The sequence below is a fragment of the Microplitis mediator genome, chromosome 11, assembly GCF_029852145.1.
Source record: "Microplitis mediator isolate UGA2020A chromosome 11, iyMicMedi2.1, whole genome shotgun sequence".
NCBI classification, from domain to species: Eukaryota; Metazoa; Arthropoda; class Insecta; order Hymenoptera; family Braconidae; genus Microplitis; species Microplitis mediator.
The window spans coordinates 17,150,129-17,176,505 of NC_079979.1; the positions used below are offsets into that span (position 1 = coordinate 17,150,129).

Sequence of the window (26,377 nt, forward strand, 5' to 3'; positions counted from 1 at the left end):
ACAATTTTGTAGGAAATTAAATTCTTGACAAAAAAGGTCATGTTCATTTTTTTTATAAAATGTATATTTACGAAAATATTTGAAAAAAACATTTGTAATCCTTAAAACGCTCAATTCATGAGACCTAAAAAATGTTTTTTCAAAATATCTTCGTAAATACACATATTATAAAAAAAATGAGCATGACCTTTTTTGTCAAGAATTTAATTTCCTACAAAATTGTTCCTATGATTTTTTCCTTTAATCTGCATATTTCAGGAGATATTTAAAAAAAACCGCGACTGTATCGAAAAATGAATCGTCCTGAGGCACGTGTTCTTTTTACTCAAAATAAAAATCTAAATTCCCTATTTATTTTGCCACTAAACAGAAGTTTTTTATGAGGCGTCTGAGAAAATTGAATTTCTAACGACCACCCTAATGTACAATCAACAAAGATTTTATATTATATTTTTTATGTTTGTTTAAAAATACTTTTAATAAGGCTAACATTTTTTTTATACATTCTATCCTATAGTAAAATATTTTCAAATAAGCTGAGTCTTGTAAAATTTTATTCACATATATATTTATACTGAGTGAGATATTTATGAAAAGCTTTAAAAGTAAAACGCTTTATTGCTTTTTCATTAATATATATATTTATATATATACATATATACATACATGTATATATATCGTTGATAAATAATTAACTTTAAGACAATCATTTTAATTGGCGTTATTTTACAAGATTCAACTACTCTTGACAATATTAATAAACTAATAATATTAATTATAATAATAATCAATCATAATAATTAATAGTAAGTAGCAAATGTCGCGTTACATTTAAATTTTTTAATTTAATACATTATTGTATATTAGTTAAAATATAATTAAATTTTTTTTTTTTTCATTTTTAAAACATTCTCATTTTGTTGTAAAAATTCATATACGTGTACACATGATACAGTAAATTTAAATATGTCGTATAAAAAAAAACGCAACTTAAATTTTTTAGGTACTGGGTAGAAAAAAAATTAATTAGCTTAAAAAAAAATAATTAGAAAAAATGAGACCTTTAGTTTGAAACGGACTAGTCTTCGAACTTTGGAGTAAAAAAGGAAATGGAGAAAAAATTCAGTTAGCAAAAAAAATCTAAGTGGAAAATAAATCCCAATACTTTGAGTAAAACAATATCGCGTTCCTAATTCCAAAAGGATTTACATTTTTATACGGCGTTTTAACTTTAGGGAGCTTTCTAAATCCAAAAGGGCGTATAATTTTTTTTTTATTGCCAATTGTTTGGATGACAATAAAGTTAGCAGACATTTAACAATATTTGGATTTTTTTTAACAAAAAAATAAATATGAAAAAAGTTTTTAAAAAATTGCACGTATAGTTTATTAAATTTTCTACATGTGCATTTTTTTAGAAATATTTTTTTTTCATTATTTATCTGTAAAAAGAAATTTATTTAAATTTCAAATGTCTGCTAACTTTCCTGCTATCCAAAAAGGGCGTATAATTTTTTTTTATTCCCAATTGTTTATTAGATTTATTTCAAGCTAAAAAAAAATTAAAAATCTAAAGGGCGCATGACTTAAATTATATGCCCTTTTGCATTTAATTTTGAGTTTCAGAATAAGTCTCCAAAAAATTTGTAATAAAAATTAAAAAATTATACACCAGTTTGACTTTAGGAAGTTCCCTAAAACCAAAAGGGCGTATAAAAAAGTGTCCTTTTGGAATTAGTAACGATGACAATTTCAATATCTAGTACACTTTTTAAATATTTTTTTAAATAGTACAACCTTTTGAAAAAATAGGCTTTAAATAAGCTAAGATTTATTGATATATAACAGCAAACCTGAATGTAAATCTAAATAATGCATTTTTTTTTATCCGCGTATGCCTGAATTGGCGTACACTGATTAGCATATAAAAAATATATTGGTATACTCTTTTTCATATTGCATTAAAGTTTATCATTTTTTTAATTCGTGTTGTACTATACTTAATGCAGAAGTAATTATAATTATTGAATTAATATTTTTTTTTAATATGCACTCGGAAATTTAATTTAAAATTCAAAATTTTAAAATACTCGATTAATATTACAGTTGTCTTCAATACATTCTATAAATAAATTTGTCAAATAAAAAATTTTAATTAGTCAATAATAATCACTTATTATTTAATTATAAGAGAGAAAAAAACTACAAACTTTTACTTATTGAGATTTAAATAAATAATAAATCTTAATTAATTAATTAATATAGTAGTCGATGAATTATTTTTAACGACAAACGACTATCATTCAGAATGTCATTTATTATCTTTATAAATTTAATAATTATTTAAATTGTAAATTAAAGTGTACGCAATAGCAACACTTGATGTAATTCCGCGGAAAATTTTTTTTTAAATAACAGTATACAATAGTATTTTAAATAACTTTTATGTTTTATAATTAAACTTACATACGAACGCATAAATAATACAATTGTACGTCGAAAATGTTTTTTTTTAAATATTTATTATAATTAATTAATAATAATAATTATTTATCTCAAAAATAAAACACTTATTAAACAGTTTAAAAGTTTCAATAACTGCGCCATGTTATACATATATATTATACAATACATTGATATTTATGATAAACATTGGTGTCAATAATGAATTACCGAGATCACGAGAAATTCAAGAAAAAAAAATAATAATTATTTATTAATATTGTTTTTAATAAACGTACAAGCACTCTTGGAATGCGACTGTTTTTATTTATTTATTTACTTATATTTTCGGTGGTCAATTTGATATGTAACCAAAGTACCTTAAATAAAACAACTCAATAATAAAACAAAAAAAAATATAAACATAAATAAACATTACAATAAATTATTAAAATAAAATAATAAAAAAAAAATTATCAACTAAAAGTCCAAAAAGGGCCTGACTTTTTTAAAATTAAAATTATAATTGCCCCCTTTTTTTCATCAGCCTGTTAAGTATTTTATCTAATTATTGTGATAATTAATAATTACAATAATAAATTAAATTAACATTTTAGGAATGGAACAAACGGAAAAAAAAATTTCTTACAATGTTTTACATGACACATGTCATTACTTAATTAAAAAAAAAAAAAAAACACAATACAATACAATTAAATATTTGTACTTCAACTGACTAATCAAAGATTCATCTTTCATTCACAAACATTAATTATTAAATATTACTTTTATTTTAATTATTTTTTTTTCTTTTTTTTGTCATTAATTATCAATTTTTCTTTAAATGAATACTAACACAATGTACGATAACCAAAATAAATTGAATGAAAATAAGTTATTTAAATATCAATATTAAATATATAAGAAAAAATAATAATAATATTTATATAAATTGTTTGGCACTAAAGAATTTAATTATTAAATATAAATATTAAAGATGTAAATAAAAAATAAAAGTAATTAAGCTAAAAAATATAATTAAATATGAAGTGATAAATATATTAATGACTATAAAAAATTACACTTTTTTTTCAATTTTTTTTTTCTTTTTTTTTTTTTTTTTTACGAAATATTATAAATTATTTCGCAAATTAGATGCCTCGAAATATTATTGAATATATTAATATATAAATTATAAATGGAATGTAATTTAAACCACACAAAATATATATTTATGTATATATATTATCGCATCCTCTACAAACTAATTTTTTTTTATTTTCGTACTTTATTTATTTTTTTTTTATTTTTATTCATTGATACTTTTATCATTACTATTAATTGTTTATTTGTGATAAAAAGGACACATGTATATTGTGTCATAAAAGCTAGACTTATTTAAATATATCGAGTATTCAACGGAACGAAAATAAAACATTGAACAAAAATAATAAGTTTTTTTTTTCTTAATTATAATTATCATAGTAATCAAAAAAATTAAAGAAAAAATAGTAAAAACAAAAACAATTGGTAACGATTAATTAATTTATGAATACGAACGATATTAAGGACATTTTCATACAATGCCCCCACTTTTTTAAAATATTCAATTAATTGTAATGATCGTATTTTAATTTTATCAATTAATTTCAAAAAAATTAAAGCATAAATTTAAAAAAAAATGCAGTTTCACTTTTTCCAAGTTATAGATTTAAAAAAATTACTCATGGTCGTTATCAATTAGAAGTTTGAGTAAATAAATTTTAGCATAAAAATTTTGACATTTCAAATTTCAAAATTGACATAAAAATTTTACTGAAATTTATTTTGCATTTCGTTAAACTCCTGATTGATGTCAACTGTAAATAATTTTTTTAAAAATCTAGTCAGCGAAATTGTCATTTTTTCATTTGATTTTTGTAAAATTAATTACAAAAATTCAAATACGGTCATTACAATGTACGTAATTGAATATTTAAAAAATGGCGGCACTGTCTGAGAATGGCCTTGAAAGCAAAATATAATTAATAAAAAAAACTCAAGTTATTTATAAAAATATAATTATAATACCAACTCGAGTTTTTTTTCAATAGTCATAAGAGTAAAATTTTATTTGCATTTAATTTGGCAGACGAAGAAACAATTCGACGCTAAGATAAGATTTTTTTAAACGCATTCTTAAATTGTATAGCAAAAACAGCCAATGGAACACATAATGCTTGATGCACAAATTTATAAATATAATAATAGTAATAATAATATATTAAAACTCGCGTATACAATTACATATTGAATGATTAAGATAAAATACTGATTTTAATTAACTATCAATGCTTTGTATGAAATATAAATATTCATTTTGTTGTTGTTTACTTTGAAATAATTCGTTATTTCTTAATTATTATAATTAATATGTATATATAAATATAAATCAAAGAAGCAATATCGTTAAAAAAAATAAAACGAGTGATTTTATGTTATTTAAATTCAATTGCACAAGCCGATAAAATTAATCAGCTAATTTACATTGACAATAGTGTTTTTACTTTTTAATATTCACGGGCATTGATCTTGTCCCTTATCCTTTTTACCTCCTAATTTATTACACACTTTTTTATTCTGTTATTCTTCCCTTCTCTTTAGTATATATATCTCTATATATATATATATCTTGTGGTTAAATTGAATTATTTTAAAACTGTTCCTAAAATTTTATTTTTTTAATAGCATAGTCAATAAAACTTAGTGATGCTAGGAAGACTATGATTAACCGTGAGCTATAATTTTAATATATTTTATAATTTTTTTATCAGCTTATTTCGTGTTTTAAATTTTATATTGCTCCTACTTACGATTGTACGGTGTACTAGTGTTTTTAAATTTACTAAATAAAAAAATAGTGTATAATGGCTCTCGAATAAATTTTAAAATAAGAAAAAAGTATTGTAATTATTTGTATACTTTCCACTATAACGTCGGTGATTTAAATAAATTTCCAATCTGATAATTGAATAAATTTTAATCCAACAATTAAAAATTTTTCCAGTTACAACAACGATTAATTATTTAATTAAAACCGACGGTGGAAATAAACCAATGGCGAGTTTTATAAATAATTAAATTATTTTCTTATAGTAAGCAATTGTTTGATCCTGTTTTTGTATTTCTCTAAGCTCTGATTATGATACTCTAATATCGATGACAAAGTGTTAATATGTAGATATTATGTTTGTTGCTTGTTCATATTGATTATTATTTGTTTTTTTTTTTTTTTTTTTTTTTAATAATAATAATGGTAACTTTGTCTCCCTTAAAACATTTTTTTTGTAATTTTTTTAAACTTTTTTTGAAGTATATTACTTTAACAGTAAGCAGAAATCTATTACATAGAGTGTGAAGAGATATAATTCTATATAATTAGGATAATAAGACTTTTGAGATTGTAAAAATCATCAAAAAATCTATCACAATTACCATTTACGTAACAAGTAATTCACATTATTAATTATTTTTTTGTTGTTTTGTAATTTATTATTTTTTTTTATATTTTTTATTTTTTTGTTATTTATTAGATATTTAAAATTTTTATTTACCTCTTTTATTTATTATTTTTCTTTCTTTTAAATATTATTGTTGTAATTCAAACATCAAGGCAAATAAGGGGTGAATTTCAACAGTGGCCTAAATTAGCCAAGTAGTCTTCCACAGATAAAAATATGTAAATAGAGTAAATCTATACTAAAATATTCAAGTATATATAAGGTGAGCGTAATATAATAATAATAATTTTGTGAGGTAAAAGACCCTCGATTTAATTTATAATTTTTTTTTAAATGGTCATTTCTCATTAGTTTATAAAATGAGTAACTCTCTTTACTTCTTTTTTAAATCTTATCTCTTATCTTCTCTTTACCCATTACTGTCTCAAGTAATATATTATCATACTGAAATAAAATAATTATTTTATCCATTTAAATGATCATATTTATTTAGCGTACCGTTGGAGGCTGATGGGCTGCGTGTGCCGATGTCGTTGTGCAAATCGGACATTAACACACCTTAGTTTTTTTTTCACTTATGAAATTTGTCTTTATTTATGACTATTAATGTTACTTAGTAATTGTTTTATTTTTTTTTTACGATCTCTTATAGCGAGATAACATCAGCATTAACTTAGATTTTAACTTTTTTTTTTTTCATCAAAATTCTAATTAATATTTACCTAGCAACAACATCAGAGACTTTTTAAGGACACAACTTATCCTGACGATACTATTATCACAGGCATTATTCTTTTATAACTTCGCTAACCACGACTACTTAAACATTTTCAGAAGTTTATATTTAAATATTACTTATTAATTACTTTTTTTTATTTAGTTTTTAAATATTCGCATTCGTAGTGTATATAAAAAATTATAATTTCTAAAAATCGGATTAATATTGACGGTGTGTTCCCGGGGCACTGTGACGACCAGATACCCGGGAAAATTTAAATTTATAATAAATTTTGGATAAAAAAAGTTAATAACCAGGAAAAAAAAAATGTATTAATTATCAAGTGTCTGATTAAAATGAAATTCCAGGAACAAATTTTGATGTACTGATAATTAAAAATTTTTATAAATAGTATCGATATAATTAACAAAAAAAATCGATTATTAATTAATAAGAAACGTAAGTAAAAATTAATTTTATCATGCTGCGCACACAAAATTTATAAACGCACATTTACTGCAGACAGAGAGTGTTCATTTATATTTTTTAATAATTAATGATCGATTTTTTTTTATTTATATCGATACTATTTACAGAGATTATTAATAATCGAAATACTAAGATCTGTTCACTTAAATTTAATTTTAATCAGTACACTTGATAATTTAATTATTAATTTAAATTTCCCGGGTATGTGGCAGACGCCCCAGTGGGCCGGGTGGATCCGCACACCATAAATGAGATTTAATAGGCTTCAATAGTACGCATTATAAATACTTTTAAATTTATAATAATATTTTTTTTTTATTTGTAAGCCCGAATTCAAAAAATGCCTAACGTCAAAACTATTTCTCTTGACAATATCATTAATTAAAATGACAAAAAGTCTAAAATAATTATTTAAAATATATATATACCGATTTAAATATTAATTTAAAAATTTAATGTCGTTGATATTTTACTTGTATTCTCATTTAATAACTGATTCGCCTATATTTAAAATTGTAAATATGTTAATATTAAATATATAGAAATTTAATCTTCAAGCTTAAATACACACGTACACACGAATGCAGCTACTTAACATTTGGTATGGCAAGAAATTTTAATTAGTACTTACTATGAAATATCAATTATTTTTTTTTTTATTTTATATTTTTGTTTTTTTTTTATTGTTTTATTTTTTTCGATAAATATATAAGACAACTACACAACAAACTGGCAAATATAAGATGCCTGACTATTTTCTTAACTGCCTTTTTGTAGATTTTTTAAATTATTATTATTATTTATAATATTTTTATATCTCAAACCAATTGGTAAGGCTGATTATGTAAACAACCCCAAAAAATATGTATATTTCTATATGTATGCGTTATCATTTTCTCGTGTTTAATCAAAGTACGCTTAACTATAGCTCTGTCTCTCCCTCTCTTATTTTTCTTCCACTTACATTCTCATAAATTATTATTCATTTTATATGTACATAAATAGAAGTTGTTTAGCAAACTGTATATTTTATTACGATAAAGTATCGTCTCCTATATTTTAAATGATATACACATATATAATAATAATAATTATTGATTCAAGAATCTCTTTACGATAAATCAATTCGACTATGGTCCTTGTAAAAAATACGAAGAACACTTATATATATTATTATGTAGTGATTTTTTTTCTCCTTATTAATAAATCCCATTGACATGAAACTCGGTTTTTTTTTCTTTCAAATAATTAAATTTTACACGAAATATTTAAATATTACCGCTAGCACCACAACCCGATAAATTTACACACGTGAACTGATGAAAATTATATAAATATATAATTTTCATATTGTAAATCATATTAAATCCTGAGTAAATATTTTAATAATAAACTTATGTCATTTAATCTGACAGCAATCACTCTAAAAGTTATAATTTATTTTAAAATTATTTCAAAAGCTAAATTTAAATATTTTAAAAATTTATCATAAAACTTTCATACTAAAAAAAATCAATCACTCTTATATACTTTTATTGTAATACATTATATTTCTCTATGATTATTAATTGACGTCGGGATACCGTGTAAATAAAGAGTAAGAAAATTTTTTTTAACAAGTAAATAATAATTTTACTATCATCATAAATATTAACGATTACATCAACGATTTTCCCAACGTTAACCACAGAAGAAAAAAAAAAAAAAACCATTAAATGGAAGTCCTTATAATTAAAAAAAAAAAATTTTGTGATAAATAATAATCATTGAGAAATAAATGGGTAAATATTTTAAATCTTAAACATTAACTCTCCTTATCGGTTCATGTACACGAGGAAAAAGGGTAAATTTCGAGCATTTTGTTTAAAATTTGAGCACAACTGATAAGACAGTATATATTATTATTTTGTTTAAAATATATATAATATATATATGGACCACCGGAAGGTAAAATGAGCTAGGATATAAGGAAATTTAAATAGCTGTTAGTTGACTTTACTTTCCAGCGGTCAATATTAAAAGTAAATGATAGTGCTCGAAAGTAGGACTAGATTACTTTGATTTGTGATTTAATAATTCTTAAAATACTGACATGTCAAAAAATGATGTTCAACGACCAATTTTTTGACAAAAAGGCCATTGTTAAATTGCTTTCTCAGCTAATAGAAGCAAACCGCGTAATAATAATACGACTAGTACGCTAAATAATGCACACAGGCATAACTTATTCGCGATTTGCCTACAGCCAGATGCTCCTACGGTACACTTTTTATTTTTTTTTAAATTATTTGGCAGTTTACCAAATGCAATTCTATAAATAAAACTATTTATACTGTGTTTGGTCGAAAATTTATATCTATTTAAAACCTCGCACCTCCGCTCCTTATCTCTCGTTACTTAAACTTTTTTAATAAATATTTTTTTTTGCCATAACGATTAAAATCATCGTGACTCAAATCTCATTACTGTTGTTTACTTTCATAAAAATAGGGACGCATATTTTTAAAAACTATTAAAGCCGCATTATTGAATTTCTCATGATATTTAACACAGATTTAATTTTTTTAAATTAACTATTGCTTGGATAGGCCAGACAAATATCAACTGGCAATAAGCCCAGGTCATGACTGTTGTTTACCTTTCGTTGAGAGTACCGCAGTCCCAATAGGAGTACTGCTAATTGGAGGAAGTTGCGATGTTATTATTGTTGCTGTTACTGATGTTATTGTTGGTTTTTTTGTATTTTATTGTTGCTACTGGTCTTGTTCCACCTCATAATATGTAGAGTGTGTTTAACACGAGGACGTGATGATTATTTTTGGCCAACGTTACTATGTAACCTTCGGAAGTTATTTTAAGGCCGCAACATCTTGATACCTGTAGTTATTTAGTACCATTAAAAAACTATTAAAATTAGCATTTCAGCTAACTTAAATATATACTTTCATTAATATACATATAAATATATATATCATTATTTTCTCATTCAAAGCCAAGTTATTTTAATTATGATTAATAAATCATTATACAGACGACATGGTATATATATTAGACTGCGCCAAATAAAATCGATATTTTTTTTCGGCCCGATAGAGGGATAGGCAGTCTAATATATACATGTAATGAAGAAAAAAAAATTACCTTTACATAAGGGCATTCAAACTCAGAAATTAAAGATCCATCTCGGGAAAATACGGCAACATGAAAACGATTGCCATGTGAATCACCAATAAGAACATCTCCAGCGTCGCTTATGTCAATCCCATTTGGGAAATTTGTTATATTCTCACAGCCAATGCGACGCAAGAAATGACCGTCCTCATTAAATACCACCACGCAGTGTCCTTTAAAATCGCAGACGAAAAATTCTTTGCCTAAAAAAAATATACATTTACTTCAAGTAAAACTATAAATTAAATTTACTCGAAGATCGGAAAGTTCTTCGCGCAACAAAAAATAAAAAATCTACTGGATAATTAGATTTCTGAAATGTCACATATCGACGTTCTAATTAGCAAATTGTCTAACTCCATTTCAGAAAATCTTCCATTTCTAGTATATGTATAATATTTTTGTCTAGGTTACTCAGATATTATTTTTTCTGACTGTTACTATCTGAAAATTGCACAGAATCAACTACTAAAAAATATTAAGTTAGACAATTTGCTAATTAGAACGTCGATATAGATGCTAGTATGCCAGCCGGAAATCTTAGACCACCCCAATCTCCGGAACTACTTCTTAAGTAGTAATATTGCAAAAATTTTTTTAATTTTCGTTCTCATCTTCAGGGACATTAATTTAATAATTCATCATAACATAAATATTTAATTACCACTAATAGCGATATCGCTAGGTTCTCTCATATAATCACTGCAGTCAAACCAGCTTAAAAGATTCCCCGTATCGCTTATAACGAACACAGTAGGTGACACACTGTCGACAGCAACAATGTGCCCTTGACTCGTGACAGCGAGACCCGCCACAATATCGATGTAACGAATAGCTATTTTTTTAATGAAATGTCCATTTTTAGTGAATATCTGCATCCTAGATCGTTCATTCCCGCGATCGCAGACGACAAATTTACCGCAGTTACGCATCACCGCAACTTTTCTTGGGTACCACAGCTGTCCTTCCTCCTTACCAGGGATACCAAATTGTGACTTAAACTCACCTGTTTTATCGAATATCTATAAATAAAAATAAAAAAAATGTCCATCAATTTCATTAATATAAATATTTTATTGTCCGCTTATATTTAGATGAACCCTCACTTGAATTCGGTGGTTATTGGTGTCCGCAACAATAATATCTTCATCAGTGCCAAGACAAAAACCATGCGGTGAATTGAATTGTCCCTTGCTTGGACCCAATTGACCGAATTTAGATCGAATTTGCATTGGGGTTTGCTTTGAGTTTGTTGCTCGTGGATGAGTATTGTAATTCCCGGCACCCGTACCGGGGGCACTGTTACCCACCCCTGGCATATTGTGCATCGATTCACTTTTAAGGTCATCTGAAATTTAATCGTTCACATAATATTGAATTATACCTGTACTATAGCATAAATGCTGCTGCTATCAAAGCGAACCCAGCAATTACACTTTAATTTTATTCACCAGTATTCAAATTTATGTAATAAATTAATAAAGCCACTAGGATATTTACCTGGTCCTTGGGATAAAATAGGAGAAGTTGAATTTGATAGAGATTGATAACCGCTATTGAGAAGAGTATTTGCACTTAATGATCCAAGGCTCTGAGATTCATTCATCACTGGCGATTGAACGCGACCTAAAACAAGACCTCCTCCGCCATTGAGCGTCGGATTGCCTAGATCTGAAGTTAAAGTAAAAAAAAATTAATCATATGAAAGTTTTTAATTAATAAAAATAAAGTTTTAAAATTAATTAGGACAGTCACCTTGATTAGCCATTGAATTACTTCTGAGAGCTTCGAGCTTAGCCAAGGCCTGCAAGTTATTGATTGCATGGCTGGTGGAATTAACTGGAAATTCACCGGCAAGTAAATCGGCCAGTGTAAAGGACGGAGTTGGACTTGGGTTTGCGCTCGGCGCAACCACGCTCGTGTCATTGAGATCTACTTTTTCAGCTAAGCTTGCTAGCTGCTGTAAATTATACTCTTGGATGCTTGTGAACCCGTGCATGGAAGGACCTGGAGGAAGAGAAACGGGCGGTGGAGGTGGTGGTACATTTTGTGGGCTCGATGTGGGTGGAGGAATGATGAAAGTATCACCTTCGAAGGAAGATTGCATTGACGTTGGTAAGGACATGGATGAGTTGGTGCTTATAGAATTGGGACATGGAATAGAGACCATTTGTTGCTGCTGCTGCTGCTGTTGGGGTTGCGGCTGCTGCTGAGATGCGCAAGTTGCCATTGTCGTTATTATTTCTGGTGATGTTTTAACAGCAGGTGTACTCTCTGTTTTGAATTTACCAAAAGATTCTTTAGCAAATTTTTCAAAATTATCAAAGTCTGTTTGGAACTCAATTGAATATTTTATGTTTGACTTCGGTGTGTTGTTTATTAAATTCATCAGTTGAGTCGCGACTGTTCGTTTGAGAGCCAAAATTTCTGTCGAGTCCCCGTGCTCGAGTAGTCGTGATGTAAAACGACACGCGTCTTCTATTTTCTCTGCGCTCTTCTCAACACTGAAATTAAAAAAATTAATTTTTATTTTAAATTTTAAACTATCGCGCGTAATAAAAAAATATAATTTACTTATGAAAAGTATCCATGACTTCAAGTTCACGTTCGGAATGTAATTTCTCGAGATCATTCAAAGCATTATCACGGCATTTTTCTAAAATAGCTTTATAACTTTGAAATGTCTCAATAATAAGATCTTTAGCTTGATCATGCTGAGCTTGTAATTCACTAAGAGCATTTTCAAGATGTGATGAAGTTTTGTCGCATTCTATTATTTTATTTTTACTCTCAGACATTAAATTGACTAGTTCTTCAATCTGGCTGCCTTCAGCATCACTGAGTCTCTCGTACTGATGTTCGGGTGTTTTGTGCTCAACCAGCAGACACTCGTTGCAAATAGGCTCCTGTAAAAAAAATAAAGTCAATAAATAAATTAATTAAACCATTAAATTATTATTTATTTTTTTTAAAACTTACTTGACACGTGTAGCAATAAAATTTGATGTTTTCAGCAGGATGACAATCACAAAAAATAGGTTTATGAATTGGTACAGTCTTATTTGATCTTTTGAGATCCTCAAAGGCGATGACTTTGTGGCTCTCGAAACATCTCATAAATTGATGAGCAGTATTACAATTGGGACACAAGAAATTGGCACAATCAGAGCAACGCGCCACAGCACTTTCTTTGGCCTTACAAGAAGTGCAGAGTACCGTCATATTTTCAATTGCCGACATATCTAAAATATTTGTCAGTACATAATCGCATGGTAGTGAAGCAGCACCGCGAGCTCCAACAGACGTTCGCTGTCCACAAATAGGACAACTCAGTGCTGATCCTTTGATTGTTTCGTCCGTCTCATCGATCAGTAGCTTGTCCAGACAAGCCTCGCAGAAGACATGAAGACACGAAAGCAACCTGGGCGATGACAACTTGCCCTCACAAAGGGCACACTCTTCGCCGCCGCTGCTGCTTCCATTGATTCCATTCGACCGCGGAGTTTCTTCCAATGCTTCCCCATCTCCAGCATTCCCAACTGTTCCTTCGCTGCCTGCAGTGTCGCTGACGTTCCACTCCGCCAGCGGATCGCCGCCGTCGACTTCTTCTTTATGGATCGTCGTCACGACAACCGGGGCGGTTGCAGCTGGCACGGCTATTGTCGTCGATGCCATTCTGCTTACTTTTTTAAAAATTAAACTCGTTATTCAATACTTAAATTATTTAAATCTAGCTCTAGTATCTAAATCAGCTTGTCCTTGAACGACTAACACTGCGAACTTCACCAGGAAAGCTCGATCTTCAATCGTCTTTTATTTTATTTTCTTATTCTCTTTTACTTTCTGTCTTCCTTTTTTTTTTTATCACTAATTTAACACGAGACCCAAACGTACGATCGTTACAATTCCTGGATAGGATGCGATTCCAACAAATACGCCATGATCGATATATACGTACATGTATATGTATATGTATATATATATATATATATACACACACGGAAAAGACAAAACACTTCTCGTACGATCGTATTAATGTAAGGAAGATATGATTGACGTGAACGAGGCCGCGATTTTTTTATCGATCGCGCCGCGTTGATGCCCAAAATTTAATAACTTTTTTTTTAAAAATAAACTTGGACTTTTTAAATTTATCACTATTAATGGCTACTTAAAGTTTTAAACACAGGTATACATACATACAAATTATATTTTTATATATATGTATATGTATATATATATATTTTTTTAAATATTAATAATAATAATAATAATCACACAAATTTCGACTAGTGTACGAGTTTGCTGCTCGTTACGTCGATTGTATTCATCCCCTTCGTCTTGTGCCTCTGTTACTTTTACTGTCCTGACTACGACGACTTGTCGTTCGTAGATCCACCGCCAATCGCGTCTACGATCAACATTTGTTTTTTTTTTCCCCTGCTTTTATCAATACACGGATACAATTATTTATTATATGGATCATTATCGACAATCGTCGATAGTTTTTTATTTATTTTTTAAATATTCACTCTCTTCAAATATAATTATAATAAATAAATATGAATAATTACCTATATAAATATCAATTTGTTTTTTTTTTTTTTTATTTAAAAAACTTTAACAAACCAGCTGTGTACTAAATTTAATCGCGCATACACGTACACATAACCCACATAACGATGATGCGCAAAATGATAGCGAGTTTACGATTACATTTAATTTTAATATATATTTTTTTATAAAATATATTATTAACACACCATACATCAATCAGCTAGCGAGCTAAAGCTGCTGCTGAAGACTGCGCAGAATTAGCACGTAGTCATTAGAATAGAATTAATCGCTCAGCAAATTGAGAGTATTTTGAACTCGGCAGTTACCCGCCACTTTGAAAGTTTGATTTTTAAAAATGCCGCCAGGCGGCTACCGCTTAACCTCTTCTGTGCAATAAATAATAATTACTTTTAATTAATTATTTAAAATAATAAACTTCACTTAAATTATTTAAATTTTTAATTTAAAACGCGGGAATTTTTCATTTTAAATAAAAAATATTTTTTAATACACAAATAATTATATTTTAAAAAACACTCGTTGCATGCGCGATTAGAATTAAAATGGCGCAGTTTTGCGCATTTGCCACAACTGCAATTGTCGCTGTAATCGAAATAAAACTAAATACCGCAATTGTCATTTTTTACTTTTATCTTTTTTTTTTATATATTATCTATATATATATGTATCTTCGAGTGCCCCTTCTATTGGACAAATAATATATTTACTTTATTTTTTTTTTATATTAATTTATATGAATTTTATCAGTAATATATTTAAAAATAATCGATTATTATCATGAAGTGACTTGAGTTAATGCCAATATTATTGGCCAAATATATAATATTGTTAGTATAGATTAATACCTGTCTAATTTTGACAGCTATCGTGTTTAAGTATTCAATAACGCATGTCAATATTTAACTTATAAATAATAAGTAATCATGAATCCTATGGAATTAATTAAAATTGGAAAGGTAAAAAATTTTTTAATCAAACCATTTTTTTATTTAAATGATTTTTTAATTAAATATAATTATTTTAAATTACAGGTTGAGAATGTCAGAATGTTGGATAGATACAGCAACAAACATTCGGTAGGAACTTTGTATCTGACAGCAACACATTTAATATTCACTTACCCGAATGAAAAAAAACAAATTTGGGTTCTAAATACACATATTGCTAGTATTGAAAAACAACCGCTGACTACTGCTGGATCTCCATTACATATTAAATGTAAACATTTTTTAACGATGACATTCATCATCACTAAAGAGCGGGACTGCCATGATATTTATTTAACATTAATGAGATTATCATCTCCAGGTAGTAATTAAATTTAAAAAAACAAATTTATTATTTAAGGTGCGAGTTGTGATGCTAAAAGTAGCAGACATTAAAATATTTTATGAGTGTGAATGTAGCAAACATCAGACAAATTTTAAATTTTTAAATTAATGTGCATTTTTTTAAATGTTATTTTTTAAATTATTTACTCTATTTATTTATAATTTTGAATTTGTTTGACGTCTGCTACATTCACACTCATAAAATTTTATTTATTTTCATACACAAAATAAATATTGACAGGTAAAAATTTAAAAAATGAATGTGAAAAATTTTTTAAAATTTCTTGGGTGTATTTTAAAAAAATTTTATGACGACCATCAACTTGGTGTTGAAAAATAAATTTTCAGTTGTCGGCTGCTGCCAGCATCATCGCGAGTTGATTAATTTAGTACTGAAAATTTTTTAAATCTATAATTTTAGCTCGTATAGATGACGTTTATTGTTTTCACTCGCGAATAAGCAAAAACTTGACCCCGAAATTTGATGGCTGGAGTTTATTTGACATACAGAATGAATTCCAACGTCAAGGAGTACCTAATTCTGAATGGACACTGACTTATTTGAATACTAGCTATGAACTTTGTGATACTTATCCTAGATACCTTTATGTTCCCTCAACTTGTACAAATAATATTCTTGTTGGAAGTGCTAAGTTTAGAAGCAAAGGACGGCTGCCTGTACTCACTTATCTTCATTCTAATAAGGTTTAATTATTTTATTTTATCATAGAAATTATTTATTTATTTAATTTTATAAAATAATTATAGTGAATATTTACAGGCTGCCATTTGTCGATGCAGTCAACCGTTATCGGGATTTAACGCACGTTGTCTTGAAGATGAACAAATGCTGTATCATATTCTTTGTACGAATCCTAATGCTAAATTTATGTATGTCGTTGACACACGACCCAGAGTAAGTAATTAATATTTTTAGTATTTATTGAAATAATAAATATTTAATATTTATGTTAAGATCAATGCAATGGCAAACAGAGCAGCAGGAAAAGGATACGAGAATGAAAACTTTTATGACAACATTAAATTTAGATTCTTTGGGATTGAAAATATTCATGTTATGAGAGCGAGCTTAAACAAACTTATTGATCGTAAGTTCAATTTCCAGAAAATTAAATAAGTTGGAAAATTCAAAGTGCACAACTCACTTGCTCATTCAAAAGTAATTAATAGATGACCTGCAAAAAAGTATTTTCAAAAAAAACCAGGTGTGGGTTCGAATCCCAGTGGAGCTGAAAGAATTTTTCACGTAATCTGAGGTCTTTCGGTCCTGAGATTCGTCCCATTGCCGACCTTTGAATTTTATTTGGTTTATAAAGTAAATTTGACGGGTTGAAATTTGAATTTGAATTCAACTGACCGGAAATGGGATTGTCTGAGGCCTAGTTCTAAATTTTTATTAAGTATAATTAAACCAAAAGAATTTGGAATAATTTACAAATTAACTGAGACCGAAGTAAACGTTGGCAGAACCCATTTCATTGCTTCGCAATTAAGTTGTGCAGTTTAATATTTTGAATTTAAATAATAACACTTCTGTATGATTAAAAATTAGTGCAGAAAACGACATCGATGAGTGCATTCTTGAATGGATTAGAAAGTAGCGGCTGGCTCAAACACATTAGATCAATTTTGGAGACCGGATGGTTTATAGCCAAAGCCATAATAAATGGCACGAATGTCGTGGTGCATTGTAGCGATGGTTGGGATCGTACTGCTCAAGTTTGTTCAGTAGCTGCATTGCTTTTGGATCCATTTTACAGAACAATCCAAGGATTCCAAGTAATAAAATTTTTATAATTTATAAAATAATTGTTAATTTAATGAAATCATTTACTAGGCTTTAATTGAAAAAGACTGGCTTGCATTCGGACATAAATTCAGTGATCGATGTGGCCACATCACAAGCGATCCCAAAGAATTAGCTCCGATATTTACGCAGTTTATTGACGTGACGTACCAACTACTCCGACAATATCCTTATATGTTTCAATTTAATGAACACTTTCTACTTATTCTTCATGATCATGTACACAGCTGTCAACATGGAACATTTATTGGAAATAATGAAAAAGAGAGACAGTTGTTGCGGTATTTACTTTAGATAAATAATTTCGTATATTTAAATATTTATTTAATAAATAAATTATTTATTTTTTTCCGTAGATTATCTGAAAGAACAAAATCATTATGGGAAGATATAGCGGCTGAAATAAACGAGTACATAAATCCACTGTATGCGAGCAATAATTATAAAGATGAATGCAATAAAGTATTAGAACCAAAGTTATCACCTCAAAATATTGAGTAAGTTTATTTAGTTTTATATAAAAATAATAATATTAATATTCATGAGTTGATTTATTAAATTTGTGTGATAGATTATGGAAAGGTCTTTATTTTCGTTTCGAAAATGGGATTCATCCGAGAGAAACTGGAGAAGATTATGTACTTGCTCTCCATAATCACACGGCGTCGTTGGAGGATCATATTAAACTACTTATTAAACGAGTCAATAATTTAAGTCAATTGCCCAAGGGTAATACACAAAATAATAGCAATCAACCGGACTACAATTACGACAATGAATTTAGCAAAGACGTTGATTCTGAAAAAATAATTGACAAGTCGGAAGACAATGAAGACGATACAGCAAATACCGAAGCTTTGATAAATCAGATAGAAGATGAACTTAAAAGTGTTGCTTTAGATTGGAAAACTAGCAGCAAAGTTGAAGAATGTTCTTGCTGTTCGACCTTCGACGCTTTTAATAAAAAGGTATAAAAGTTATTCTATCATTTCAAAGACTGAGTACAGCAAATGGTAAATAATTAATTTTTCCTGATATCGGCATCGAAACGGGTCTATTAATTTAATAATACTGAAGTTAGTCGACTTGCAATAATTTTTTGACTTTTTTTCAGAACCATAAATTATAAAAAAAAATATTTTAAAAAATTGCACTCATAATTTTTTTAATTTCCTACATGTGCATGTTTTTATTTATTTATTTTTTTTTTCTTTAATTGAAGTATTAAAAAAAAATCAAAAAATTGTTAATTGTCTGAACTTCAGGATCATTAAATTATGATCCTGAAGTTAGCAGACAATTCAAAATTTTTTGATTTTTTTTTGAACAATTAAAGTTGAAGAAACAAAAAACTAAAAATATGCACATGTAGAAAATTTGAAAAACTACAGGTGCAATTTTTTCAAATATTTTTTTTCTTCTGGTTTATCGTCTAAAAAAAAAATCAAAAAATTATTAGACGTCTGCTAACTTCAGTATCATATTAAATTTAAGTCACCCGACGTCTAATAATTTTTGGATTTTTTTTTAAATGATTAATTATTAAAAAAAAAAATATTTCAAAAAATTGCACTTATAGTTTTTTTAATTCTCTATATGTGCATATTTTTTAATTTATTTGTTGAAACAAAATTCCAAAGATTGCTAATTGTCTGCTAACTTTAGGATCATTAAATTTATTAATTTTTTCAGAACCACTGCTGGTCTTGTGGAAACGTTTTCTGTATACGATGTATAGAAGAGGAACCTAGATCATTGTCTGGACATTTATCTCAACGTGTAGTACCCAGATGTAAATCTTGCTCACGGAAATCTCCAACAACACCATCCTGAAAGCTAACAGCAGCCATCTGCATAAAATATTAGCAAACTTAAGAGTCATACATTTTTTTGTTAATTACTGTGTACTATATTTAGTATACAGGTACGTTTTTTATAAATTTAACCGAAATCATGTCAAAACGATAGAATAATATTTAAAAAAAAAAATTAAGTTACCCAAAGATCGAGTGAAGTATTTTAACAAAAAAGAGAATGTTTTAAAATAATATGCACAGTTAAATAAAATTTTATTTCACACATTCAAATCTATTTAAATTCGTACCTATCATTGAAATTTTTATAATATTCTTAACTTATTTAAATTTAATTAGTAATTTTAACAATATGCTATTGCATTATTTTGATCCCAGCTTGTGTAAAAATGAATATAAAAAATAATTACAACACAAGTTAATTAAAATTTAATAATAAAACTGACAAATTACATGAAAAAAGAGTTGCAATATTAATATTTATCATAATCAATTATAAATTATAACAATTAAATAAAATAATATATAATATTGTAATTGATATACAAACTATGAGTGAACAAATAAATGAAAACATATTTTATTATTATATTTAAATATTATCGTATGTATAAGGCAAATATTAGCTTCTTCATTGGACGTGAAAACGATGAGTGAAAAAAAAATAATAAATCGTAATTGGATTAAATTAAATGAGATGAAGACCGTCGGCCATTGATTATCATGCATGTAACAAAATACTTTGGATTGAGGCATGATGTAATTTTTTTTTACAGATACTGCAATCAAATCTCGCATAATAAATTAATAATAACACGTTAATACCCATTACGTACTTAAAAATAAGAGAAAAAAAATCAAAATTAAAATCAAATCGTGAATAATAAACACACACACGATTAAAGTTATTTTATCAAGTTGATATATATCAAATAACGACTTTATAGTTAAATGCACAATTGATTGTTCTAAAAATTTTTTTTTATCACCTATTACGCTAATTAGTAATGGTGAAATTGGACCTTATTACTTAAACAATGTCGCGTAATTTTATTTATCCAATTATCCGTGAACTGTGGAATGTGAATATACATAACAAAATTCGATGGTAATTAAGTTAACATCTTTTACGTTTTTTTTGCTTATAAATTTTAAATTACGTTCAATTTTTATTATTCTTTAGTTTCTTTTCTTCGACGAGGTCCATCGCCGTCACCAGTGTGTTCGTCCTTCAATAAAATAAAATGTTCCATTGATGTATCAGTAAAGACAAAAAAAAATTTTTTTTCATGATACCAGAATCAAAATTGAAGTTTCAGTATCTCTACAGTCAGTCGAAAGAAGCTAATTTCTGTCCAATGCCGCGAATTAATATCAGCAAACGCGTAAACTGTGAAGGCCTTCAGTCAGCGGGCAGAAGCAATCTTGTTTCGACCCTTGGGAACAAACAAGTAAAGTTTCTGCCCGTTGACTGAAGACTTTCGCAATTTAAACTCTGAAACTTGGCTGCTGACACTGCAACTTTAAGTTCCAATACAGGTAATCATGAAAAATCTAGTGTGTAACTCAGGATAAAACACGATTTCAAATTTTTTTGATCCCTTGTCACACAATATACTATTTTATACAAAAAAATGTACCTTATCATTATCATCAACTTCTTCAGTCTCACTAGCATTGCCGGCATCATCGGCATCTGGTAAATTAGCAGATTCTTGCTGCACATCTTCCTCAGCAACGTCTGCTTGATCATTAAAGTCTTCTTCATTGGCATTAAGAGATTCCTTATCGTCTTGCCTGTCGTCTTTGTCCTAAAGTAAATACTCATTAATAAATACATGTGATATTTCGCATAAATATAACTACTTCTAGCAATAAATAGCATGATATATTCTAAATACCTGGGACGGGAAACAGCAACAGTAAACTATAAGTAATACAGGTAGACCAGCGACTAGAATATACACAGCCCAAATCCATGGGTTTTCACTCGTGAAATTAACAAACTGGCGCCAAATAGTCCACTAATAAAAAAAAAAAATAATAGACGCTAGCATATTTATCTACATTATTTAGGAAACCAATAGTAGAATAAAAAATAATTTAACGGTAAAAATAAATAAACGAGGTAATGAGGAAGGTCATAAAAGCATAATGTCATGGGAAATTGATTGTTGTCACAAGCGATTGTAGTCGTATACCTCCTTGGCCCTTTTGCAGAGGTACCACACGTATATAGTTATGGGTATAGAACAGTAGATAAAATAGGCAGCCCACCAACCGGGTTTATGATTCATTGACCGCATCAATCGACCCCACAATGTTACCTAAGCGCGCCCGCATTATAAAACGTTTCACGAAAGTCCATAAATCAATTAATAAAAAATAAATTTACAATTTATTATTTAGTACGAAGAATTATTTAAAGGAATTTTAAAAAATACTCACACTTTCCTGAGCTATTTTCTTGCGATGAATTTCGAAAGTGTCGTCGGCCCACTGCTTAGCCACGTCTTCGTCATCGGTGATAATTAAGTTGTCGAAATAAATGTCTGGAGACATTGACCAGAGCTCGAACCCAATTGCGTGCTAGTATTTTGTATATTATTATTATTATTGATGTATTTATAACGATAAGAGTGATAAATTTTATTAAAATAAATTAAAACAACAATTACGTACAATTGGAGACATCCGGAAAGGATGATCGTCATTGAAATAATCCGGATTGTGGATGAGTCTTGGTTTCCATTTACCTTTGTAATTAGGATTATCAATGAGCGGTGCCAGCCATTTACCCTTGTATCGTGGATTTTTCTTCATCTTTTGTTTGTACGGACCACAGCCAGGGGCGCCTTCGCACTTTGGATTTACGATTTCTGGTGGATCCCACTCACCGTCCATCTCTACGTCCCAGTCTTCGGGTTTCACGGCATCGGGATTTGGAATAGTCGGTGGTTCATCCTCGAGCCAACCCTCTGGCATAACGTCATCCTCGTCGACAATTTGAACGGGTGCATCTTCATCCCAGTCTTCAGGTTTCACTGCCGTTGGGTCGGGAATTTTTTCCCGCTCGTCCCAGTCTTCCGGTCGTGTTTCATTCGGATCTTCGATTTCTAGGGGCGGATTTACTGGCGGGGTGAAATCGTCGAGCAGCGAACCGTCGTTTACTATTTTGTTGTCAACTTTAATGACAAATGAATTGTCTGGCCTTATTATCAAAGTGTAAAGATGGGGAATTTTGTCCTTGAAGTAATCTTCTAATCGTTCCTTAGGTTTCTTGCAGTGCTTCTCTTCGATAGTTCCATTTACAGGGTTCTTATGCCGGAAAATAAAATGAAGCTTGTGATCGTTGCCACATTTATCGGGTCCAAACATGATAGTGTAAGGTGTCTTATCATTAAATTTCTTAAGATCCGCATGCGCTGGGTCCTGGGTTAGTAATTTCAAATATGCTCCGCCGCATTCTTGACCTTCTTGGAAATTAACTTCGTACTGAACAACCAGAGGTTTATCATCAAATTTAAATGGCTTGTTAAGTAAAGCTGAAATCGCTGCATGTCTAGCTTTGCTTTTCAATACTAAACCTAAGTCACCATCTTGTTGATTTCTGATAGACTCTTCTAATGACCAAACACCTGCAAAAAAATTTAATTCATTAAAAAATAATCTCTTTCTAAATGATCCTGAAGTTAGCAGACAATTTTCGGATTTTTTTTCAAATCAATTACAAAAAAAAAAAAAAAAATGCGCATGTAGAGAATTAAAAAATCTATAGGTGCAATTTTTAAAATATTTTTTTTTATAGTTTGTTTTTAAAAAAATTCAAAAATTATTAGACGTCGGCTAACTCTAGTATCGTCATTTAAAAATGAATAAATAAAATAATTACCGTCATATTTGGCGATGTCTTCGTCTGTTGAATCTTTTTTAGCTTCAGATTTAATCCAAACAGTTTTAAATCTTTCATTATCATCAAAACTTTCAGCTAAATAAGCGAATCCCGATACAACGGGGCTTGTATACGAGGCTTTTTGTTCTTCATCACTAAAATCTTGGTCATGGACATGATTCTCTTCACACAAAATATTCGTAATAAAAGTATTTAAAATTAGGACGAATATAAAAGCTTTTATTCTCGCCATTAGTTACCTAATGAAATGAAAAAGTAAAAAAAAAAAAAAACAATCAATCATTTGTTTCTAAAAGTTATGACTTACAAATTTATTAAAATGATGACGTCATTAGAAAAGTAAATACGCTAATGATATTTGATGAATGATTAGAGTAATTAAATTATTAAAAGTTAAAAATATCAATAAAAATTATAAATAAAACTTACCAATTTAAAAATATATAATTTTATATTTTACTTAAATTGCGGAACAACTGATCATATTTTCATACACAACTATATAACAAAACACGCGTATTTTATTAAATTAACTTAAATAATTATAATCTAATCTATTTACACGTACTCTGTTTCTCTCTAGTCGCTGTGGGTCTCTTCATGTGTTCCAAAAGTCCATTGATCACCGGGGAATTAGAGTCTATGACAATTAGGGAGTGTCCAGAGTGGAAACAACATGCTGGAAATAGTGTTTATTTTAAAACGAACAGCGACATCTTTATGTAGACATGGCGACAGCTTATTGGCTGCCTGTCAAGATGGAAATTTATTTACAACATGAGAAGATAACCGGAAATCTAGATATTTTAATTTTTCAACCAATCAAAATGTCAAAGTATCATGACGCTGACGTCTAATAATTTTTGAATTTTTTTAAAAACGATAAAAAAATATTTCAAATAATTGCGCCGATAGTTGTTTTAATTTTCTACATGTGCATATTTTTAGATTTTCTTTGTGGTAATTAATTAGTGGGAAAAAATGTTAATTGTCTGCTAACTTCAGGGTCATAAAATATCTAGGTGTAGATGTCATTTGAAATAATATTTTAAATCTGAAGATAACAGCCAGCGAATCGCGGGTAGCTTGATTATAATGGAGAAAAAATAATGAATTTAACAAATTTTTGAAATCAACATGATGTCAAATCCCGATGTAATTTCTGTCAATTTGGAGTCAAGTTGGGTCTATTTGAAAATTTTTTGAAAATATATTTAACACCTCAAATTAATATCATTTTATCAGCCATACGTATAAATAGTATATTACATACCTAGGCCAGTAAAATAAGAAAAGTCTCAGAGCACATGTAATTGTTGGTCGAGGCGAAGCCGAGGCTGACAAACATGTGGTCTGAGGCTTTCTTTTTTACTGGCCAAGGTGCGTATACTATTTTTCTGCTCGACGAAGCCGGAAAGTCGCAACTTCGTTTGGGGCAGCGGCCCGAAAGTTGCCACTTTCCGGCCGGAGGGCAGAAAAAATATTGAGTTGAAATTAAAATGAAGTTTAAATTTTCAAAATGTACTCTATCGAAAAATCCATATGGGATTCTAGTCGAGATTTCTGTGGGTAACATGGTATGGTTTTTTCGGTTGTATTCCCATATTGTTTCTTATAGGAATATTAATCTATTCTTTTATTCATATACGCGTATCAATGGACGACAGACATAGAAATCTAGATACCCCGCATTCTATAAAAAAAAATACTTATACAGAAATCCAAATTCCTGTGGAAATTTCCCACAAAGAAATCCATTCATTCAAATTCTCGAAGTTCCTATATGAGAATCCAGGTTTTTATGTGAATTTCTTGCATGGAAATTCAGGTAGCCATAATTTCCTGTGGATTCCCCATATGGAAATCTAGAAACCCATGGTTTCCTCCATGGAAACCTTTAATAAATCCATACACTCTTATATTAATTCCTATAGATTCTTACAAAATTCCATACTTTCCTATATGGATTTCTATGGGTTCCCATGCAATCCCACATGAGTTTTTTTGATAAAATTCTCGAATTTTAGATTTCTTATTACGTATTAAATATTTATGGGACTCGAATGATGAAAATCTTCCACCCCTGATAAAGAAAAATAATTTGAAATGATCTAAAAAAATTTGAATCGACTTATTTATAGATATACACTTAACATGGAGCAGATCATTTTTCTTAATCAGGGATGTTCGTCTTATGCATTTTTCCATCAGCTGGAAAAATCGCAGTAATAATAATCAATTAATAAATTAATAGAAATTTCAAATTTAATAATTTGCTACTCTCTAAAAGAAAATTAGCAAAATTCACTAGTAGTAGTGAATATTCACTAATTTTCACTAATTCAGTTTTAGAAAGCAGGTAAAGACCGACTTATGAAACGCGAGACTCAGAAAAAAAATATATTATTTAATAGATTCTGTGTATGATTCCATATTTTTGTACTCTTTTCATACCATAAATATTTAGAATAAGTTTTTCTTAAAAAGGCTTTTTTTTTTTAAATTTATTAGACGTTTATTTTTGTTGGTGATCCGAACTGAATGATCGGCCATTATTTTTCGCAATTAGTAATGAAGAGCATGCGCACAAAGT

At 28.5% G+C, this 26,377-nt stretch overlaps 3 protein-coding genes across 5 annotated transcripts; 1 reads left to right on the plus strand and 2 right to left on the minus strand.

The window, feature by feature from the left end:
- Nucleotides 1–5,062: 5,062 nt before the first annotated feature.
- Nucleotides 5,063–15,224, minus strand: LOC130677190 (brain tumor protein). The gene is made up of 8 exons (XM_057483837.1): nucleotides 13,300–15,224; nucleotides 12,895–13,226; nucleotides 12,076–12,824; nucleotides 11,821–11,991; nucleotides 11,427–11,668; nucleotides 10,985–11,342; nucleotides 10,291–10,523; nucleotides 5,063–10,026 (listed from the first exon to the last, which is right to left on the minus strand). The coding sequence occupies exons 1-8, from the start codon at nucleotides 13,993–13,995 to the stop codon at nucleotides 9,922–9,924; spliced, it is 2,886 nt and encodes a 961-aa protein (XP_057339820.1). The 5' UTR covers nucleotides 13,996–15,224; the 3' UTR covers nucleotides 5,063–9,921.
- Nucleotides 15,225–15,564: 340 nt separating this feature from the next.
- LOC130677194 (myotubularin-related protein 6) lies at nucleotides 15,565–20,539 on the plus strand. The gene is made up of 10 exons (XM_057483845.1): nucleotides 15,565–15,854; nucleotides 15,930–16,206; nucleotides 16,651–16,934; nucleotides 17,011–17,145; nucleotides 17,206–17,338; nucleotides 17,803–18,029; nucleotides 18,088–18,338; nucleotides 18,414–18,554; nucleotides 18,629–19,025; nucleotides 19,750–20,539. Exons 1-10 carry the CDS (start codon nucleotides 15,822–15,824, stop codon nucleotides 19,888–19,890), a joined length of 2,019 nt encoding a protein of 672 aa, XP_057339828.1. The 5' UTR covers nucleotides 15,565–15,821; the 3' UTR covers nucleotides 19,891–20,539.
- A 355-nt stretch (nucleotides 20,540–20,894) lies between these two features.
- LOC130677196 (calnexin) lies at nucleotides 20,895–24,462 on the minus strand. Of its 3 annotated transcripts, XM_057483854.1 has the most exons (8): nucleotides 24,353–24,462; nucleotides 24,214–24,282; nucleotides 23,764–24,023; nucleotides 22,554–23,509; nucleotides 22,320–22,460; nucleotides 22,073–22,198; nucleotides 21,512–21,682; nucleotides 20,895–21,100 (listed from the first exon to the last, which is right to left on the minus strand). In XM_057483854.1, the coding sequence occupies exons 3-8, from the start codon at nucleotides 24,014–24,016 to the stop codon at nucleotides 21,044–21,046; spliced, it is 1,704 nt and encodes a 567-aa protein (XP_057339837.1). In that variant the 5' UTR covers nucleotides 24,017–24,023; nucleotides 24,214–24,282; nucleotides 24,353–24,462; the 3' UTR covers nucleotides 20,895–21,043. The 3 variants fall into 3 exon arrangements, with proteins under 3 accessions (XP_057339837.1, XP_057339836.1, XP_057339838.1); XM_057483853.1 differs by having other exon boundaries at nucleotides 24,214–24,435; XM_057483855.1 differs by lacking the exon at nucleotides 22,073–22,198 and adding an exon at nucleotides 21,773–21,895 and having other exon boundaries at nucleotides 24,214–24,431.
- Between the last annotated feature and the right edge of the window lie 1,915 nt (nucleotides 24,463–26,377).

Excerpts from the sequence above, each read along its gene's own strand:
- LOC130677194 (XM_057483845.1), top strand. The coding sequence starts at position 15,822 with ATGAATCCTATGGAATTAATTAAAATTGGAAAG. Across the intron at positions 15,855-15,929 it reads AATTAATTAAAATTGGAAAG|GTTGAGAATGTCAGAATGTT; the intron begins GTAAAAAATTTT and ends TTTAAATTACAG. Across the intron at positions 18,030-18,087 it reads GAACAATCCAAGGATTCCAA|GCTTTAATTGAAAAAGACTG; the intron begins GTAATAAAATTT and ends ATCATTTACTAG.
- LOC130677196 (XM_057483854.1), bottom strand. The coding sequence starts at position 24,016 with ATGGCGAGAATAAAAGCTTTTATATTCGTCCTAATTTTAAATACTTTT. Across the intron at positions 23,510-23,763 it reads AGACATCGCCAAATATGACG|GTGTTTGGTCATTAGAAGAG; the intron begins GTAATTATTTTA and ends ATTTTTTTGCAG. Across the intron at positions 21,101-21,511 it reads AAGTTGATGATAATGATAAG|GACGAACACACTGGTGACGG; the intron begins GTACATTTTTTT and ends ATTTTATTGAAG.
- LOC130677190 (XM_057483837.1), bottom strand. The coding sequence starts at position 13,995 with ATGGCATCGACGACAATAGCCGTGCCAGCTGCAACCGCCCCGGTTGTC. Across the intron at positions 13,227-13,299 it reads TTTATTGCTACACGTGTCAA|GAGCCTATTTGCAACGAGTG; the intron begins GTAAGTTTTAAA and ends TTTTTTTTACAG. Across the intron at positions 12,825-12,894 it reads GTCATGGATACTTTTCATAA|TGTTGAGAAGAGCGCAGAGA; the intron begins GTAAATTATATT and ends TTTTAATTTCAG.